Source organism: Salvia hispanica, chromosome 4 (assembly GCF_023119035.1).
Source record: "Salvia hispanica cultivar TCC Black 2014 chromosome 4, UniMelb_Shisp_WGS_1.0, whole genome shotgun sequence".
Taxonomy (NCBI): domain Eukaryota; kingdom Viridiplantae; phylum Streptophyta; class Magnoliopsida; order Lamiales; family Lamiaceae; genus Salvia; species Salvia hispanica.
In genome coordinates this window covers 35,654,838-35,674,264 of record NC_062968.1, presented here as the reverse complement: position 1 = coordinate 35,674,264, position 19,427 = coordinate 35,654,838, and the positions used below count along the sequence as shown (strand labels likewise).

At 37.0% G+C, this 19,427-nt stretch overlaps 3 protein-coding genes across 3 annotated transcripts; 1 reads left to right on the top strand and 2 right to left on the bottom strand.

Moving 5' to 3' along the window:
• The first annotated feature begins 3,919 nt into the window (after positions 1-3,919).
• Positions 3,920-6,642, top strand: LOC125218905 (protein AGENET DOMAIN (AGD)-CONTAINING P1-like). Its single transcript, XM_048120705.1, has 4 exons — positions 3,920-4,502; positions 5,275-5,403; positions 5,618-6,070; positions 6,409-6,642. The coding sequence occupies exons 1-3, from the start codon at positions 4,035-4,037 to the stop codon at positions 6,068-6,070; spliced, it is 1,050 nt and encodes a 349-aa protein (XP_047976662.1). The 5' UTR covers positions 3,920-4,034; the 3' UTR covers positions 6,409-6,642.
• Positions 6,643-6,858: 216 nt separating this feature from the next.
• Positions 6,859-10,934, bottom strand: LOC125218602 (rhodanese-like domain-containing protein 6). The gene is made up of 9 exons (XM_048120297.1): positions 10,686-10,934; positions 10,407-10,568; positions 10,070-10,175; positions 9,723-9,918; positions 9,173-9,254; positions 8,745-8,827; positions 8,343-8,475; positions 8,063-8,216; positions 6,859-7,789 (listed from the first exon to the last, which is right to left on the bottom strand). Exons 1-9 carry the CDS (start codon positions 10,869-10,871, stop codon positions 7,029-7,031), a joined length of 1,863 nt encoding a protein of 620 aa, XP_047976254.1. The 5' UTR covers positions 10,872-10,934; the 3' UTR covers positions 6,859-7,028.
• Positions 10,935-13,792: 2,858 nt separating this feature from the next.
• On the bottom strand, positions 13,793-16,314 carry LOC125219432 (rRNA N6-adenosine-methyltransferase METTL5). The gene is made up of 9 exons (XM_048121406.1): positions 16,137-16,314; positions 16,008-16,064; positions 15,766-15,863; positions 15,611-15,680; positions 15,467-15,515; positions 15,178-15,266; positions 15,023-15,070; positions 14,188-14,247; positions 13,793-14,101 (listed from the first exon to the last, which is right to left on the bottom strand). The coding sequence occupies exons 1-9, from the start codon at positions 16,194-16,196 to the stop codon at positions 13,991-13,993; spliced, it is 642 nt and encodes a 213-aa protein (XP_047977363.1). The 5' UTR covers positions 16,197-16,314; the 3' UTR covers positions 13,793-13,990.
• Positions 16,315-19,427: the final 3,113 nt, after the last annotated feature.

The window sequence follows — 19,427 nt, the reverse complement described above, 5'->3', positions numbered from 1 at the left end:
ACACCTAATTAAAATCGAAGAAATTGTTAATTGATGGTGGTCCACCTACGAATAGTCCCTACAATTTAAGATTAGGGTGTGAATCTTTGTAGTGCTAGTATTTAATTTCCATATATACTGTAATGTTTGATTGATTGGCTAATTAATGGTTCAGCGCCGACATGTATTACTATTTGGCACTTGGTACCAAAATTAAGGTCAAGTTCAAAAATACATTAGAATTGCATTTTACTCCTAAATTAATGGATTGCATCTCGTATGTATTATAGCACAAAAAACTTGTCTCAAAAAGTTTCATTATGTAATGAGTACAAATTCAGATTTAAGACCAGGCTTTCTCGTACAATTGTCCTCTCATTTTAGAAAGGGCTAATTGTAAATCAAAGGATATCCAAACTTAAATGAACTAATTCTAATGTTTTTAAAAACAATAAGAATGAATTGATCTCAGCTCCCGCATAGAAAAAGGCCCTAAGATACGAAAATTCGGCCCAAAGTAAGAAGACGTTCGATATATGGGCCGAGGATTTATTTGGATTTAAAGATTTCTTGCCTAAATAAGAAAACTAAATTTCATGGTCTAGACTTTTAACGATATATCAAAGAAGGTTGTAATGTCATTCTCAAAGATATTAGAAGACTAACGACACTAGTATGATATAACACAACATAAATTTATATTGTGAGATGAGTCTTTCTTGCTAATTACTGAAAAATGAGATCTCGAAAATTATTTATTTCTAAAAAAGATAAAGAGCATAGTAGGAAGCAATTCAATTACCTTGGGATAGCTCGAAAAGGTATACGAATCAACTACATTGAAACGGATGTTGTATAATATTGAACATACGATATCATTTACGCACTGCTCCTTTAACTTATCAACATGTGCGAGTTAATCGTAACCCATTAAACATGATATCTTAGGGAAGTGGTAATCAATGCATAGCAATTCTAGGATTGTTATTGCACCGAATCATGTCCGGGGTGAGTCCGAGTTGATAATATCAGAAGGAGTATAATAAATAATAGTATTATTTTACTATACTATATTACTTTCGATAAAAAGATATTACTAATCAATTAAAGTCAGTAGCAAATTAAAATTAACCAATGAGTGTTGAAATCTTAAACACGGTAAATAAATTAAATTAAAAGGAAGTCTAAATTACTTGTGATTTAGATATTAAGGGGCAATTAATATTATTTTTTATAGTGGTCCAACACAATATTCTTTTGAGTTTGGCTTAAATTAGACTCAATTCAATTAATTAAAATCCAACATGTAAAACTTAGTCCAATATCCTTGAAATCCTTAATCTAACTTAAAATAACTTTAAATATGATACTATTATACAAAGAGATAAAATTGACTTTAGCCATCATATATTCAAAAACCCTAACACATGGATTTAAAAAGTCCATTCTCCACACACATTTTCTAAACCAAATTTTTTAGTGTGATTAGTTTTATCCATACAAAAATATCATACTTTGTGTTTGGGAATAGATCAGAGCATTTATGATTGAGTTTTAAGACCGCAGCGTGAAAAGAGCAAACCATTGTCAATTCTTTAATGAATCAGAGTCATAAATATTCTAATAGCACAATTCATGTTTAGGATTTTAATTCTTTACATTATATGGTATGCATTCTTTGCATACATGTTATTTGAATTAACTTTATAGCAATTAATCTCAAAAAAATTATTTAAATGACTCAGCCGTGAATTCAGTTGGTTTGCTAAGTAAACACTTAGTTACAAATCTCTACAATAGGACTTAACCTGAACCCAATATGCTAAGAAATTTTTTTGTCTAAATACAAATTCAACTTGTTACCATTAAACTTGAAAACGATCGCACCATACACGAACTCGTGAATAACACAAACGTCATTCACAGAATTACACCTAACTTGCTTAAACTTAAGAGTGTCCATAATAGTGCCGCCGCGACGGCCTATTGTAAGTCGCGTTAGAGCCGCGGCAGTAGTGCCACGGCCGAGTATCCGGCTGCGCCGAGCAGGGGAGTGGCGGTCGCGTGGCTGCGGCGCATCGGCCTATTGCAGGCTGCGGGACCGCCATGGCGGCGTATTTCCAATATATATTTTTTTATTTCTTTAAATTTTTTCTAGAAAAAACCATATTCACAATTCATTTTTTTCATTCCATTTCAATCTCAAATCTCAAAATTTTCTCAAATTCATTCACAGAAAATGGATTCCGACGATGAGTATCAACGTGCATGGGATACGGCCTATGACGCGTTGGTTGAAGAGGTTGCGCACAAAGTAAAGGAGGAGGAGCGGGCGGCAGCGGTGGTCCCTCGTCCGATCCAGCATCGGCGGACAATCCCCTGCGACCATATCAGGCTAACCAGCGGCTATGGATGACTACTTTGCCGAAAACCCGCGTTTTCCGCTAGAGCTTTTTTTATCGGCGTTTCAAAAGTCTCGACGGCTCTTCCTACATGTAGAATCGTCATTGGCTTCGTAGTACAGGTGCTTCACCCTCCGATCTGATGCCAACGACAGGATTGGACTGTCGACGTTACACAAGTACACCCGCTGCAATTATGCAACTGGCTATGGCGGACCAGCTGACATGTTCGACGAATAGCTACATATGGGTGAGACGACTAGCCTACAGGTTTTGAGACAGTTTTGCAGCGGCATCAGAGCCATCTTCGGTAGAGAGTACCTCCGAAAGACGATCGCCACCGACTGCGAGATACTGCTTGCTATGCACGGGATGGAGCACGGTTTTTCAGGGATGATGGGCAGCATAGATTGCCTGCACTGGAAATCGGGGAACTGCTCGATGGCTTGGAAATGGTAGTTCTCTACCAAGTTCAAATGCAAACACTCGATGATGATCCTGGAAGCCGTTGCTGACTACCGGCTGTGGATCTGACATGCGTATTTTGGTGTTGAAGGGTCTAAAAACGACATCAATGTTCTGCAATCGTCGCCTCTCTTCAATGAGCAGTGCCGGGGCGAGGGTGCGCAAATCAGTTTCATAGCCAATGACAGGGAGTACAATATGGGATACTATTTGGCGGATGGTATATACCCTCGGTGGCCCGTATTTTTGAAGACGATCAGACATCTTGTCGGTCGAAAGAAATCTTGGTTCACGCAACGTCATGAGGGTGCGAGGAAGGATGTTGAGCCAACATTTGGTGTGCTCCAAGCACGATGGGGCATTATACGGTGCCCGACGTGAGTTTGGCACGCAAACAGCGTCGCTGATATCATGTTTGCACGCATCATATTGCATAACATGATAGTAGATGATGAAGGTCCATCTATGGAGCGTTGGACATCGAACGATGGTGCTGGACCAAGTCACGGTGTTGCCACCGTCCCCTTGCAAATGGGTGTATTGCGTATTGATAAATACTTGCTCTGAACTTTCCTTGATATACGCAAGGAAAGAGAACATCTCCAACTCCATGCCGATATGGTTGAAGAGATATGGGCACGTAGAGGAACGGGCACATTGTGATTACTTTTGTTTGTAATTCTTGTTCACTAATTATTTATGAATGAATTATGTTTTTTTTTCTAATTATTGTTTTTCAATTAATTTTATTCTACTCCAATTAAAATAAACAAAAATTTGATAAAATAATGAGATTTGTGGTCCTAGCATGGCTGGACAAGTTTTTGTGGCTGGGCCATGGCTGTGTTGACTAGTCAGACAAGTTACTTTTTGTAACTGTGGCGTGGCGCACATGGCTGTGATGACTAGTCAGACAAGTTACTTTTTGTAACTGTGGCGTGGCGCACGTGGCTGTGATGACTAGTCGGACAAGTTATTTTTGTGGACAGTCTAACGGTATAATATAATATTTTAAAAATTATAAAAATAATATTTTTTGAATGAGTTCCTAAACGGGTCGGTCGATAGATTCAATTCTACTATTAGGTTTTTTGGGCTAAAAAATTCAAAATTCTTGACGCAGTGCCGCCATGAATCTTTGATCTCCGATTAGCCTCGCTAAACCCTAGAAAAAGTGAGCGTATACCGATGGCAGGCGGCGGCGAGAGCAGCATCTTACGCTACTTCAAGAAAGGAGCCGAAGTCGAGGTAAACAGCGACGACGATGGATTTCGCGGGTCTTGGTTCTTGGCCACTGTGATCCGGGCGCCGAAAGATGAATCCTCCAAGGTCCTGGTGGAGTACAAGACCTTGACAGAGGACGAGGCGGGCAAGCGGCCGCTGAGGGAGCCGCTGAGTCTGGTGGTGCTGCGCCCTCCGCCGCCAAAGGAGAATCGCACCTCCTTCGAGTTCAGCGACGAAGTGGATGCATACTACAACGACGGGTGGTGGGAGGGTGTGATCACCCGGAAATTTGAGGGGAAGGATAAATATACTGTCTTTTTTCGCGGGTCGAGGGAGGAGCTGTCATTTACGGCCTCGCAGTTGAGGCTCCACCGCGAGTGGGTCACGGGGGGGAACTGGGTCCCGCCTTTGCTCCCCTACCCCCACGCCAATGTAAGCATACCTCCCTCATCTTTCTTCATTTTTTTCTTTTCTTAATTACAAATTCCAGTTTTTTGCCCTTTTTTATATAAGAGCTGTATACGTAGTAAAGACCCTACTGTTTGCTTGGTGATTGAATCAACTGATTAGCTAAAAATATTTCTCAAATGGATTTTCTTGCTGAATTTGGAACCAATTTAATGTAACGTACCATTTCTGTTGCATAATACTATAACCATTGGGATTATGCATCTTATGGAGTACTACTTACTAATTTTGTGGTTCATACCCTAATTAGGTGTTTATGGAGTACTAGAGTTGAGAAAGTTATGGTATTCATATGGGACTGAAGAATTAGAGTTGTTGGGGCCTCATCTTATTTCATCCCAAAAAGGAAATAGAACCGAAACAACAGTTGAGAATATCAAACTTAGCCTTATGTACTGAGTTCTAATACATTAGATTCGTTTACCACTCATAGTTCTGATGCGTGATGTGCAAAATCCGAGGTTTGAATTTCAACATACTATAATAGATTTGCTGGATTGAAAATGAATCCATACAGTGTCATAAGGTGATATATGCTGTTATGTGAAATCAATTTTCTCAATAACTTTCTTAGTAGTTTCCTTTTTTAATAGTGTAAATTGTTTCTTATTTTCCTTTTCTAATTATGGGATTAAGTTATTTCGCTTCGTCTCTCTCTCTCTCTCAACAATATAGGCTAGCCTCCTTGGTTGTCAATGACTAAGAGCTTGTTCACATGTCTTGCCTTTTAATACAGAAAACTCCGTTGTCAGCTGAAGCGGAAGACAGCACGGTGGCAACTGAACATAACTTTAACCCAGGAAACCATGCGGAAGCCAGTAACGATGAAGATGGTTTTGAAAATGGATCCATACAGTATCATAAGGTGATATGCTGTTATGTGATATCAATTTTCTCAATAACTTCCTATAGTTTCCTTTTTTAATAATTAAAAAATGTACATGTTTCCTCATTTTCCTTTTCTAACTTTGGGATTGAGTTAGTTCACTCTGTCTGTCTTTCTCAACAATATAGGCTAGCTTCCTTGGTTGTCAATTACTAAGAGCTTGTGCTCATAAATGTCTTGCCTTTTAATACAGAAAACTCCGTCATCAGCTGAAGCAAAAGGCAGCATGGTGGCGACTAAGCATAACTTTAACTCAGGAGACCATGCGGAAGCCAGTAGCGATGAAGATGGTTTTGAAGGTGCTTGGTTCCCTGTAATTGTTCTCGAGAAAAGAGCAGCTGGAAAATATCTGATTGAGTACAAAAAACTGATGAACGATGATGGCACGGACTTCTTGAGAGAAGAGATCAATGAACTCCATTTAAGGCCAAGCCCTCCTGATGTTGGAGTCATTGACAGATTTAAAGTTAATGACCAAGTTGATGCTTTTTACAATGATTGTTGGTGGGTTGGTAGGGTTACAAAAATTCTTGTGAAAGAAAGGTACTCTGTGTACTTTGAGAACCCGCCTGAGGAATTGAAGTTTGAGCATTCTGACTTGAGGGTGCATCAAGAGTGGAGAAATGGCAAATGGCATTGCTTCTAGGTACTACTTTCTAGTTTCTAGCAATCGTGATTTACATTCTTCTAGTAGAACCTATCTTTTGTAGTTCCTCCCTGGGAGTACTTAAGCTTCATTTAAATTGTGATTTACAATCGTTGCTTATCAGGCAAATCATAAATTTGGTCATGGTTGTGATGAATATCTTTTAGTACTACTCCACTAGTTAATGATTGAATTTGTGAGGTAAGTATGAAATAGCATAGCATGCATCATGTCTCCTCTTGTCGTTTAAGCCCCAATGGTTGCAGCCCTTGCCTCCAAAATAATGTATTGCCTGTGTAAGAAATGAGTAACTAAACGGTGTTTTGGTTGTGTTGCAGGTTCTCAAGTTGTAGCGGCCTTTGTGCAAGTGTAAATGCTTTAACCCTCTGCTTCTTCTCCACTTGTATTTAACACCCTACTTTTAATTCTGGGCATGGTAGCACCTTAAGGAATTTGATTTTGCCATATTCACCACCAGCTTGTTTTGTTTTTGCTGTGACCTGTATATTTGGTAAACTATCATTCACATTTTGAACCAACTTCTATAGTAATCCAACTAATTACTACTGTAAGGGTTGTTATATGCATTCTACTATTTGGTGTGTATTACATAATATCATATCCTTCGAGTTTGAAATGTGTAAAGGAAATTCTAATGCATCAACACATTCTCAGGAACATCAATTGATTAAAACTACATCGGATTTTTTATTTAAAACGTTGTAGGTGCCGTCGTGCATATTAGAAAGCGCCAAAAACCATGCCATAAGGTTGAAATATTTTGGTAGTGTTACAAAATGCGCCAAAATTCATGACATAGATGATATTGATGTTGGTGTATTGAGGGAGAACAGCACAACCGTTTACCCTAAAAACTCAAGCAATGAAATTCAACAGATCAGAAGACAGGTGAGTTACACAATTGACAAAAGTATACGAGAAACATTAAGATTCAGCATTACTGAAACCGTCTGAGAAAATCTTTAATCTCATCAATGTATGGAGATCTCGTCGGGATGATATGACCAAAGTCGTGTTCAATAATCACCGCACATCCATTCTCAAACAAGGAAGCTAGCTGCATACTGGCTTTGCAATCTATCTGTCTGTCCTTGCCCTCTTTGTGCCCAAAAATATGAAGTGATGGACAGTTGATCGACCCTTCGGCATTTCTTGCCATATTGACAGAAAAACCTGAGCATAAAATAAGAAACCTAAAATCCATGTCACCCTTAAGCTCTTCTCTGCGAGCACCGACTAAGGCAGCCATTGCAGCTCCTTGAGAGAATCCCAATATCCCATCAAAAGGTCCCTTTTGAGAGAATACATTTTTCAAGTATTCAATAGACCTGTCGAACCCCTCTGTTTGTTGCTGGTACTGCAGACAGTCGAAAGGAGCTTTAGCCATCTTCCACTCACAATCATCCTTTCCATTATAATCTGCATCGACCAACCATGCAAACTTTCTATTGCAATGGTTCAAGGGTGGGCTTTTCTGCTCAAATGCAGAATCACAACTATGATTCTGGTCAGCTAGCGGAGCTTGGTAAATGAAAGGTAATTCATGTGGTGCGTCAACAAACACAAGCTCAGCAAAGTTCTTGAGTTTCTTGGCTAATGATGCTGTTCTTCCTTTGAAACCGGATGCATTCTGCCGGAAGCCATGCAAACATAATATTCTGAGCTTTCTAATTGGCTTAGTCAAAGCAGCATTTTGTCCTGCACAATTCCAATTTTCTTCTTAATAATCACAGAAGGATAACAAAGAACATCGGACAAAAACTAGAGAATATGAAGCAAATGTTACAGAAAGCTGAAGGTAAAGAGATGAATATATGTTATACTCCATATCCATAGTTTAGCTAACAAGATTCCATTCAAGAGTTAGCAATGACATGAGAAGCAGTTTATGTGTGAAAGGTCCAAGAGATTGTTTAATAGTAGGATATATTAGAGTGCCAAATATGAAGAATGTTATGAATAATGCCTTACCTTCACTTATAGATAGAAGAGATGAAGCTTGATCAACCTCGAGATTTTGATCATCATATGGTGTCTCCGATACTTCCTCCGCCATTGAGGAAATGGATGGAAAAGGCTTGCCATCTTTCTGGCACAACTCACAAACATAAGATGAATTTCTTTCCTGCAAAGATTAGTTGCAAATTTTTAATCAGCCAAGCAAACTATTTTATCTAGAATTTTCAAATTACATTCTGGGCAAGGTTTCAAAGCAACATACTTCACAAGTTGCAATGTGAATGAAACATACCTGACAACGATCACAGACTAATACAAGCATCCTACAGTGAGTACACCGACAACGTGAAGTGTAGTCATCAAATGGCATGTCACAGAAAAGGCAAGTTCCCAACTTATTAGGATCTAAGCTCCCAACAGAAACCCTGAAAGCAGAAATCCATAAGATTACAAAACTACCAAAATTGATGTCTTAATAGACAGACATGCTTTACCTAAACCATACAAAATATGTAAATCCTGCAAAAGGACAGTATTTTGAATTTATTCTATCAAAGACAACTCACAAGATCTGCCCCAAGCTTATGAGGAAGTTTGTGCAGGTCCAATAGTACAATGCAGAAATACAAAAGTAATAAAAGAACATTCATGAGGCAAATCAGATGTAGGAAATAGATAAATATGCAAAGCATACCGATGGTCAAAAACAAAATTCTTCCCTTTGAAGAAGCCTCCATCTGGGAATTGTTCCATATATCTTTGGATTCCACCATATAACTAAAAAATAGCAATACCGTGAATACCATCAGCATCCTTGATCTCAATATAGTTTCATCGCTCAGAGTAAAATTTGATTTAGCAATCTCAATATGCCTAACACAGGAGCTATATAAGCACTAGAAGTTCATAGTACCAAGGAAAATTAACCAAAAATTTAAGGCAATATATACTAAAATGTCTTGAAATGAGCCATACTTGAATTTTTATCAAACAAAATTACCTTGAACCAAATCAACTCAATAGCTCAAATCACAAAAAGTATAACATCTCATTATATGCGTATAGAGGAAAATTTTGTTTGTGGAATTGATCATTTACAGGAAAATGCTTGGAGGAGCTCACCTGAAAAACATTTTCAAAACCAGCACCTTTAGATCTGATGTAGGCTGATGCCATCTCGCATCTAATTCCTCCAGTACAGTACCTTTGAATGACAACAAACAAACAACTGAGATCCTTGAAATAAGTTTACCCATGCATATGGAGGACCATTCAGTATCAAAAATAGAAATAGACCATAATCACAGTAATTCAGTGCAATTACAGCAAGAAGAATATGCACACGGGCTTATAGAAAAGGCCAATTAGAAGCCAATAATAAATTATACTCCACACATTCCATAGGTTATTGAAGTTAGCTTTCTAACAGGTACAATGAGAAGTTAAAGCATGCTACTCACTGACAGCTGCGAAACATTAATCTAACAACTCACTGCATTATAACATTGCGATGGTCATCTAAATGCAACTTAAGAAAACAAGGATACAGTGTCTGTAGAATATATACTGGAAAGTAAAGCAGACAACAAATGTGAAAGAAGCTTTACAATTGAAACCACAACTGACTTTTGCTCTTAGCATGGTAAATTACTGCTATAGCACACGTACTCACATAAGGATATTATTCCCCCTTAATTGCTCCGAATTTTCATCAATCCATGAGGGCAGGTCACTATACTGCCTGATAGCTGGATCTAATGTTTTGACATCTGGAGCATGAAACTTGCCTATTCTTGTCTCGTACAAATTTCTTGCATCTAACAGTATCAATTCCTTGTCAGAACCACTACTTAACTCTTGACAATTACCTGAGAAAATACCAGAAAATTCAGCAGTAGAAGACTTGGCAACTAGAATAGGTTAGTGTCAGCACTAAATAAATAGTCAAAGTACACAAACCAATGACCATGGTGCACAACTCAAAAGAAAAAAACTTGCAGAAATACACACAGAAAATACCAGCATTCTGAAGAACAGAGTGAAATTCAGCTGCCGAGAGATGTCTCCCAGCATTTGAAATCTCCGGAGACTTCAACAATGGGTGAGAGCTTAAGGTCACCAGTTCCTATTGACAGTATGATAGCCTGTTTCAGTTTGAATGTGAGGAAACTAAAGCAGATGACTTCTGCAATCCCCATAGGTTTATATATAGTGAAGGTGTGACTAGGAAGTTTTCTACTGGCCAGAAACAATCCCTATAGAGTATAGAGGGACCCGCTGCAACAAGCATAACACATGCTCATGACTCGTCCGCTAATTCAAATAAATTAAACAGAAAAATTAAGTTGAGCACAACCTTAACAATCCGGATCGATAAAGAAGTAAATCCACATTCCTTGGCCACTTGATCATTCAACGGCTCGGAACAAGAGGCCAGCTTGAAGTCAGTTCCTTCAAAGAGAGGGTTAGATTTCAATGCCTCAATGTGTTCCCCCAATGCCGTCAATCTCCCCCCAACCTGCGCACCAGAGCAGAGCATGCTGAGTTACTTGGATTAAAAGGTAATGAGGAAAAAACACACAAAAAATGGCATAAGCTGAATTCTGGGACAGATGGAGTGGAGAAGGGAAATTACAGTGACGTTGACGCCCTGAGAAGAGAGGCGGACGCGGCCGAGGAGGGAGAGAGAGGTGCAATTGGAATGGTAGAAATCGAAGAGGTCTTGAAGGCTGGGGATTTCTGCGTACTTGTAGTAGAGTAACACGCCGTGATCCATCCCATTTCCATGGTTTGTTTGCTGATTAGTGTGGTGGTCCGCCATTGACGATAGGGAGAGTTTGGGAAGTACACCAAAACCTTTAGGTTTTGATCGAAAACCGGTAAATTTTATCTTTACAATTGGTTGAGATATGTGAGATGCATATGCTCATTCTCATATATTAAAATTTTGATTGAACCAAAACAAAGTCCATGCATTATGTGTTTATCTTGCCAATAAAATTTTGAAATTTTCTAGTTAATTTTGACTGTTATCAAATTAATAAACGAAAATTATATTAGTCTTACATTAGATGCATATTTATTTCAGAATAAATCGTGTTATATGATCTATTTATGATTAAAACTATTAAATATTGATTAAAATAAGGTGATGTCATACCTTATTGATTAAATATTAGACACTATCAAATATTGATTAAAACTATTAATTTGTCATTTGATAGTAATTTTAATAATTTAAAATTTTTATTGATATTTAGAAATCCAAATTTAAAAGTTAATTTTATAAGAGTGAACTACAAAAATAGTCCCTGGACTATGCGTTTATCCCGCCAATGAACACTGGACTTTAAAAATATCCCCAGACAACCCATGACTAAGCGTTTATCTCGAAAATGGTCATTTTTCACTGTTTCATGACGAAAATACCCTTTTGGAAGGATTTGAGGGGTTTGAGCGATTTGGTCTTTTTACATTTTAAATCTGATATTATTTCAGTGATGTACTAAATTTGATATCATTTCAAAATTATCATTCTTCCTCCCTTTTTCCATCCTTCACTTTGTTTCTTTATTTCAATATTAGATTTAATTTTATAAAATTAAATTTTAAATTTCGATTTTTAAATATCAATAAATTCTTTTAATTATTAAAATTACTATTAAATAACAAATTAATAGTTTTAATCAATATTTGATAGTGTCTAATATTTAATCAATAAGGTACGATGACGCCTTAGTTTTAATCAGTATTTAATAGTTTTAATCATAAATAGATCATGTAACACGATTTATTCCGAAATAAATGTGCATCTAATTTATGTTTTAATCATAAATAGACTAATAAGGTACGATGACGCCTTAAATCTGATATTAAAACTAAGGTGTCATCGTACCTTATTGATTAAATATTAGACACTATCAAATATTGATTAAAACTATTAATTTGTTATTTAATAGTAATTTTAATAATTAAAAGAATTTATTGATATTTAAAAATCAAAATTTAAAATTTAATTTTATAAAATTAAATCTAATATTGAAATAAAGAAACAAAGTGAAGGATGGAAAAAGGGAGGAAGAATGATAATTTTGAAATGATATCAAATTTAGTACATCACTGAAATAATATCAGATTTAAAATGTAAAAAGACCAAATCGCTCAAACCCCTCAAATCCTTCCAAAAGGGTATTTTCGTCATGAAACAGTGAAAAATGACCATTTTCGAGATAAACGCTTAGTCATGGGTTGTCTGGGGATATTTTTAAAGTCCAGTGTTCATTGGCGGGATAAACGCATAGTCCAGGGACTATTTTTGTAGTTCACTCTTATAAAATTAACTTTTAAATTTGGATTTCTAAATATCAATAAAAATTTTAAATTATTAAAATTACTATCAAATGACAAATTAATAGTTTTAATCAATATTTGATAATGTCTAATATTTAATCAATAAGGTATGACATCACCTTATTTTAATCAATATTTAATAGTTTTAATCATAAATAGATCATATAACACGATTTATTCTGAAATAAATATGCATCTAATGTAAGACTAATATAATTTTCGTTTATTAATTTGATAACAGTCAAAATTAACTAGAAAATTTCAAAATTTTATTGGCGAGATAAACACATAATGCATGGACTTTTTTTTGGTTCAATCAAAATTTTAATATATTAGAATGAGCATATGCATCTCAACCAATTGTAAAGATAAAATTTACCGGTTTTCGATCAAAACCTAAAGGTTTTGGTGTACTTCCCAAACTCTCCCTATCGTCAATGGCGGACCACCACAAAACCTAAAGGTTTTCGAAAATAATGGGTTTGAGTCAAGCCTTATTGGGTTCGTGTCCTTATTGGGTTGGCTCGTTAAGAACCGAAAATTTCCGATTGGGTTCGGGTTGGATACGGGTATCCCATTAAGAAATAATAATATTATTATTTTTATTAATTTTTAAAAAAATAAGGCTTGACTTTAGTTATTTAATTATCGTAAATCAGGTTTAAGTCGTGAATAATGAATATTTATCATGTAAATCAAGTTTAAAAATTAAGTTTAATCACGTAATATCGTGTATAATTATATAATAATAGGTTTTAAGCATGTAATATCGGATTCGTGCTGTTATCGTATCGTGTCGTTAACAGGTTCGTGTCGGGTTCGGGTTTGAGGGTAGCAGGTCGGGTTCGTGTTCGAATTTACAGTTTCCTTAACAGGTCGGGTTCGGATTAGACCTTATTGGGTTGAGTCGTTATCATGTTGACCCGATAACGACCCAATGCGCACGATTTGTCACCCCTAAAAAATACTCATAAAAATTACTCTCTCCATTCCATATTAATTGAGTCATTTTTTTTTATTTTAAAAAATTCTAAGATAATTGAATTATTTCTATTTTTGCCAAAAATAACTCCATCTTTCTCCCTCTGTCCCTTGCTAAGTGATGCATATTCCTTTTTAAGATGCCCAAGTTCAATGAGTCATTTCTTTTTGTTGGCATTCTCTCACTTTTTTCTCTCTACGTTATTCTTTCTCTTACTTTATTATTGTCCACTTAACTAACAAAAACTCATTTTCTTATATTCCATGCCGAAAAGAAATACCCCATCTCACTTAGTGAGGGACGAATGGAGTATTTTATTCTCTTTTCATCTCTCTTATTTATTATGTCTTAATTTATTCGCCATTCATTTAACACACCATTCTTAATCTCCGGTTCACTCACCAGCCCGATTTTTAAAACATGGCTAAATACCGATATCATGGGCGCGAACAATTCATAATGTTTCACAAAGAATTCATCATGTCTCATATTTCTATTTAAAATGAGTTTTTAGCCCTAGCCCCTCCACACGTATTCGAGATCTTAAGGCGGCATTGTTGGCTTCTGCCTACTGGGAATATTTGTGACAAGCAATGGATGCAAATCTGCTAGATATGCCTTCCTTGATTGGATGTTGGAACGAATCGCCACAGATCCACTGCCACGTCGACCTCCTTTTTCTTGTGAAATTTGTAAAGTTGTGGCACATCGAAGCGAAGCTGCGCAAAAGTATAACCCATATTTACTAGTACTACCAAAGGAAAATAACTCAGCCCACAAAAGAATGCATGCAATCCATATGTACCTCACACAGAACCTCAGCACTGCTAGCATTATATTCTCGCAATGCTGTTCTTTTGATGTGCTGCATTCAAAAAATAAATCCAAGAACAAGCCCAATTAAGCAATGTATATTAGCACCAGTTCACAATGGCAAATAGAAAAAAAAAAAAAAAGAAGGGCATATAAAGATTCTGGCAAAATGAATGAAGTAGATAGTTAAAAGATAGTGCTTCTTTAAAGAAAATTCAGGCGTTACACCATTGTCTTGTCTAACACTTTGCAACTCCTAGCATTCCTATCAGACAGCGTGCGTCACCAAGAGGACAGGTGAATGATGTAACATTATAAGTATTACTTCTCTTTTACCCTACCAGGCTACCATCCTAAAAGTATCAATGATCAGACTCAGTAAGCTACATCAGTATAGTTCTACTTCCAGCTGATGTTTTGTGAATAGTTTATGGACCACATCAAAATCAGTGAGTAAGCTAAAAGGTCAAAATAAGCTACACTCTCAACTATACAGAAGTAAATAAAATGATGGTTTTTCCCAATAAATTCTCCAAGAAAAAAAGAGAATCAGATAAAAATTTACTTGCCTAAAGGAAAGTGCCGTATCAAATCAGGATGGAAGACCATCAAGTTCAAGATACCAGCGAATGAATAGAGTATTTTGCAAACTTCATAATATCAAATATGCAACCACAAAAAATAGTATTTCTTGGGAAAGTAGTAAACAATGAGAAATAACAAAAATACAAGTACTAAAAAAAAGCACCAATCTTCCAACACAAAACTGAAATATGATGTAACCAAGAGACAACTAAACCTCTGTTTCAAAAGGTAAATGAACTTACATCTCTTGTTGAGGTTTTGTGCAAGGAATAAACTGCTCGGGAAGCAACCTGTCAAATCCGCATTCCAGTGATAAGTAACATGTAGACACTAGACGCAAGTAACATATCTTGCAATTAATTAGTATAGACAAATTACAATATAGGAAAGGAGTTACTTTCAAAGCCACAGAGAGAAATTCCATGTCTGCTCCTTTTTTCCGAGTTCCAAACGGAGGATTCATTACAACTGTGTCGATATGTCGATCTGTGCAAATTTCAAGAGCAATGGTCAACATTTTACTCATCTCTCAAGCAGATGCTTCCCTGTGATAGAGTTCAGCATTCAATTGTCTAAAAGGTAAAAGAGATTTTATTGAACTTTAGTAATCCCCATCAATCCCTTCAGGAACTTTAGTTGATTCGGTAGTAGTAATTTATTTGAGGTGGGGAGTTTCAGATAACTACCTGACAATGTTAAATTCCTGATATCACATTGAACAAAATCGATGTCTAACTACAAGGAAAAAACTCAAGGAGATTAGTAAACTAACAAAACTCAATATCTGTACACAACGCTGAGGGAAAAAGGGGGAGAGACAGAAAGTGTACGTCTAGTTCATCTGCATTAGAGGTAGCAATTTCAATAGACTCCTGATCAATATCAAATCCAGTGACATGCCTGATACAGTAAATTATGTGAACTACATATCAATTTCAAAATAAACCAAACAGAGTTTTTTAAAAAAAAGTGAAAAGGTGTTTACTCTGCCCCCAAAAGACCAGCAGCCAGTCCTAGGGTACCGCAGCCACAACCGAAATCCGCCACTACCTTATCACACAAATCCCCGAACGAATTCTCTGCCTAAAATAGGCTAACAAAACGAATATTGAGTACTGATACAACCAATGTCAACCTATACAGAATATCCAACCCGCCACAAATAAAATGTGCAGTAATTTAGGCATCTGATAAAGGTAAAAGGGAAATTAAAGGAATAATATTTACAGTGTAGAGCAAGCGAGATGCGATGTGGGGTCCTGTGGGATATTGCTCCAATTCAATCTGTTGCGCCATGAAATTATATCATTATACTTATCATTGATAAAGCAAACCGATAGAAGGTATAAGACAGACCTTGGGGCGCTCGAACTGTTGAATTGAGCCGAGAAGGCTCTCCAACTGCTTCAACTTCATCTTCAAATTGCCTCACGCGCCGTCGCCCGCCGGTTGGAAAATAGAATATTGGTGGTGGTGGTAGACAGTGAGGTGTGGCCGGTTGTGTAGTGTGGTGGGCTGTAGTCAATGGGCCTTACCTTCACCGCCCAAGTTTATTTTTGGGAAAATTCATTTTTATTTTTCTTTATGCATTTCCCGTGTTTCTATTTTTCTTTTTCATTTCGACTCCATTTTTAAGAGTTGATACTAACCAGCGGGTCGTCAACATGTGGGCGAAGATTAGAGCTGCGCTACGGGAGGCATTGCCCGCACTGGGAAGGACTTCAGCGGGGAGGAGGTCCGGAAGGGGTGGGACCGCATCAGGGCCGCGGTCGGCTGTTTTTCGGCGTTGTACGCCAACGCCCTCCGTCGGCTCACTAGTGGGCAGAATGAGGAGGACGCCCGGAGGATAGCCGAGAGTCGGTTCCCCTTGGCGGGGACGTACAAGGAGTTCCACTTTTGGGAGTGCTTTTTGTTGCTGAAGGACTCCGAGAAGTTCCGTGCGGGGTGCGACGCTGGGTGGCCGAAGAAGCAGAGGCTGAACTATACCGGCGACTACAGCGGCAGCAGCGGCGATCCCACGACCTCCCCCTGGATGCCGAGGAGTTTCCATCCCCTCCTTCATTTGCTGGTCGCCCCCGCCCGGTTGGACAGAAGCGGGCGCAACAGGCTGCGAGGGGCGGATCCCCCCTATCGCCCCGCGAGGTCCAGTCCTCCGCCCTCCCACCCGCCCCACTCGAGTACACTCTCCATTCGCGTAACCAAACGCAGGCTCGATGTACAAGGTCTTCCAAGATTGGAGGACCGCCACTGACCCCACGGAGAAGATGTTACTTCACTCGATGCTCGAGAGCATGCGGGTTGATTTGGATGTCGCGATGGCACGGCTAGGGGGTTCCAACGTGGGCTCAGATACCACGGGCGGCGGCAGCGGCAGCGGCGGCGGCGACGGCGAGGACGGCGGCGACGGCGATGAGGAGTAGAGCGTGGCGGGGCTCGTGTGTGGAAGCCCTTTTTTTTAAAAAAAAATCATGTACTTTTTTTTTAAAAATCTTTGTACTTTTTTGAATGGAGGATTAATTTTCCCGTATATGTGTCGTAAATTTAATTCCGTAATTTAATCGTAATTTTAATTCCGTAAATGTAGTATATTTTGAATTATTTTTATTGCGGCTGGCCTAAATCTGATGTGGCAGGTAAATTTTTAGTACTGCTGACGTGGCAGGGAGAGAGAATGGCTAGCCTATTGCTGGCCTATTGCTGGCCTATTTAGGATGCTCTTATATAGTTGTATCGTTGGAAATTGATTGAATAACTTACATTTTGCGATTAAAAATGAAATTATGACCCTTATGCCAAGCCTATCGTTTGAGTGATCCAGCTTTTCCCTCGGTTAATTACCTAAAACGATCGTAATCATCAAAGATAGTGCAAAGTTCTCTATATAGGAAGAAAATACAAAGTTGTTTGGTGTATAACCAGTGTAGCGCAAGTTTTTATTACGTACTAACATGACAAAAAGATAAATACTATTAGTAATAGTATGTTGGAAACGTGGAGATGAGGGAGTATTGGCCTTTAGCCAGGCTTGTGGCCTTTTACTTATATAGGTATCTTCCAGCTTTGTTAAGAGGTACAGTATTTTGATTGCAAGCTTTTCAAGTGGTTTTTTAGTCTATAAACAAGTGGGATTTGAAATAGGAGAATACACACAACATAACAACAAGCTAGTCTTTTCTCAACTCTTTTCTAGTACATGCACACATCTTGGCATAAGTTTATGACTAGTGTCTACTGGTGTCTACTTGATTTGAGGTGTTTCTATAATATAAGAGGAAATTGTTTTATTTTTGGGAATAATACGTCAATCTGCAAGCATTGGTCATTGTGTAATATTGCTATTTGTCTTGTGAAAAGAGGATTTTCCTTTCTTCCACTTATTGTTGTTCTTTTCCTTCAATTGTACTTACAATTAGACTATCATCTATACACGGTTTCCATAATTTATCCAATAAATCTAACAAAATATTGTCGATATTCTAATTTACCATTTTGAAGGTGAAATCATAACATATACTCCATCTATCCCACTTAGTAGATGTGTTTCTTTTTTAGCATTCATTTTGAATATGATACTTCCACCGTCCCATTAAGCGGACTCATCTACTCCTTCCGTCTCATTCAAGATGGTCACCTATCCTTTTCTGTTTGTTCCAATTAAGATGACCACTTTCCAATTTTGGAAATAACTTCCTTTCTCCTCTATCCTCATTAAAATATTCAACTACATTTTTAATCTATACTTTATTCCACCTAACAACACTTCCTAAAATCACGTGCCACTCAAGAATGTGACCATTTTGAGTGGGACGGAGGGAGTACATTATTCTTTATCGTATTTTACTTTCTTTTCACTTTAACTATTTATTAATAGTATCATTTTTCATACACTTGCAAAAATGAAACGTATCGCTCAGGTAGAGACAGAGGGAGTAAGAAATAGTTAAAGTGATGAGAGAGTAAGATAAGAAAGATAATAAAGCAGATAAGGTACAAAAATATACAATAAGTTCCTACAAATCAATCGGTTGATTATCAATCAACAAGTTGGAGTAGAAACCGAATAAGATTCGGTTTTGATTTCGGTAATAGGGTCATCGAAAATCTATAACCAATTAACTAGAATTGACATAATAATCATACCTCGTTATAATATACTAATACAATAATGTAAATAATAAAAAAAAATATACAAATATCTTATTCACAATATATTGAAAATGTATATACAAATATCTATATTTACAGTATATTGATTTATAATTCTACTATATATAAAAATATAATGATCATTATAATAATTTAAAATTCTAAGTAATGACATTTATGTGGTCATAATAATAGTATTAGATTATTTAACTCATGTAGGGTCTCAATTAATACCTATTCAAATTTGGATTTTCAGTGTTTATTTCAATTGTTCTTGAATTTAAAATCAAACTTTGATTAATATCTAATTCATTTAAATAAACAAAAATTTAAATATATTAAATATTAAATAACACTTAATACTCCCTTCGTCACGTAAAAATATGTAAATTTTTCATTTTCGCTTGTCCTATAAAAATATAAACATTTCCATTTATGGAAAGGTGTCTCCAAACGCATTACTCATATACGTCAATTTATTTACAACTTATACCAGTATGA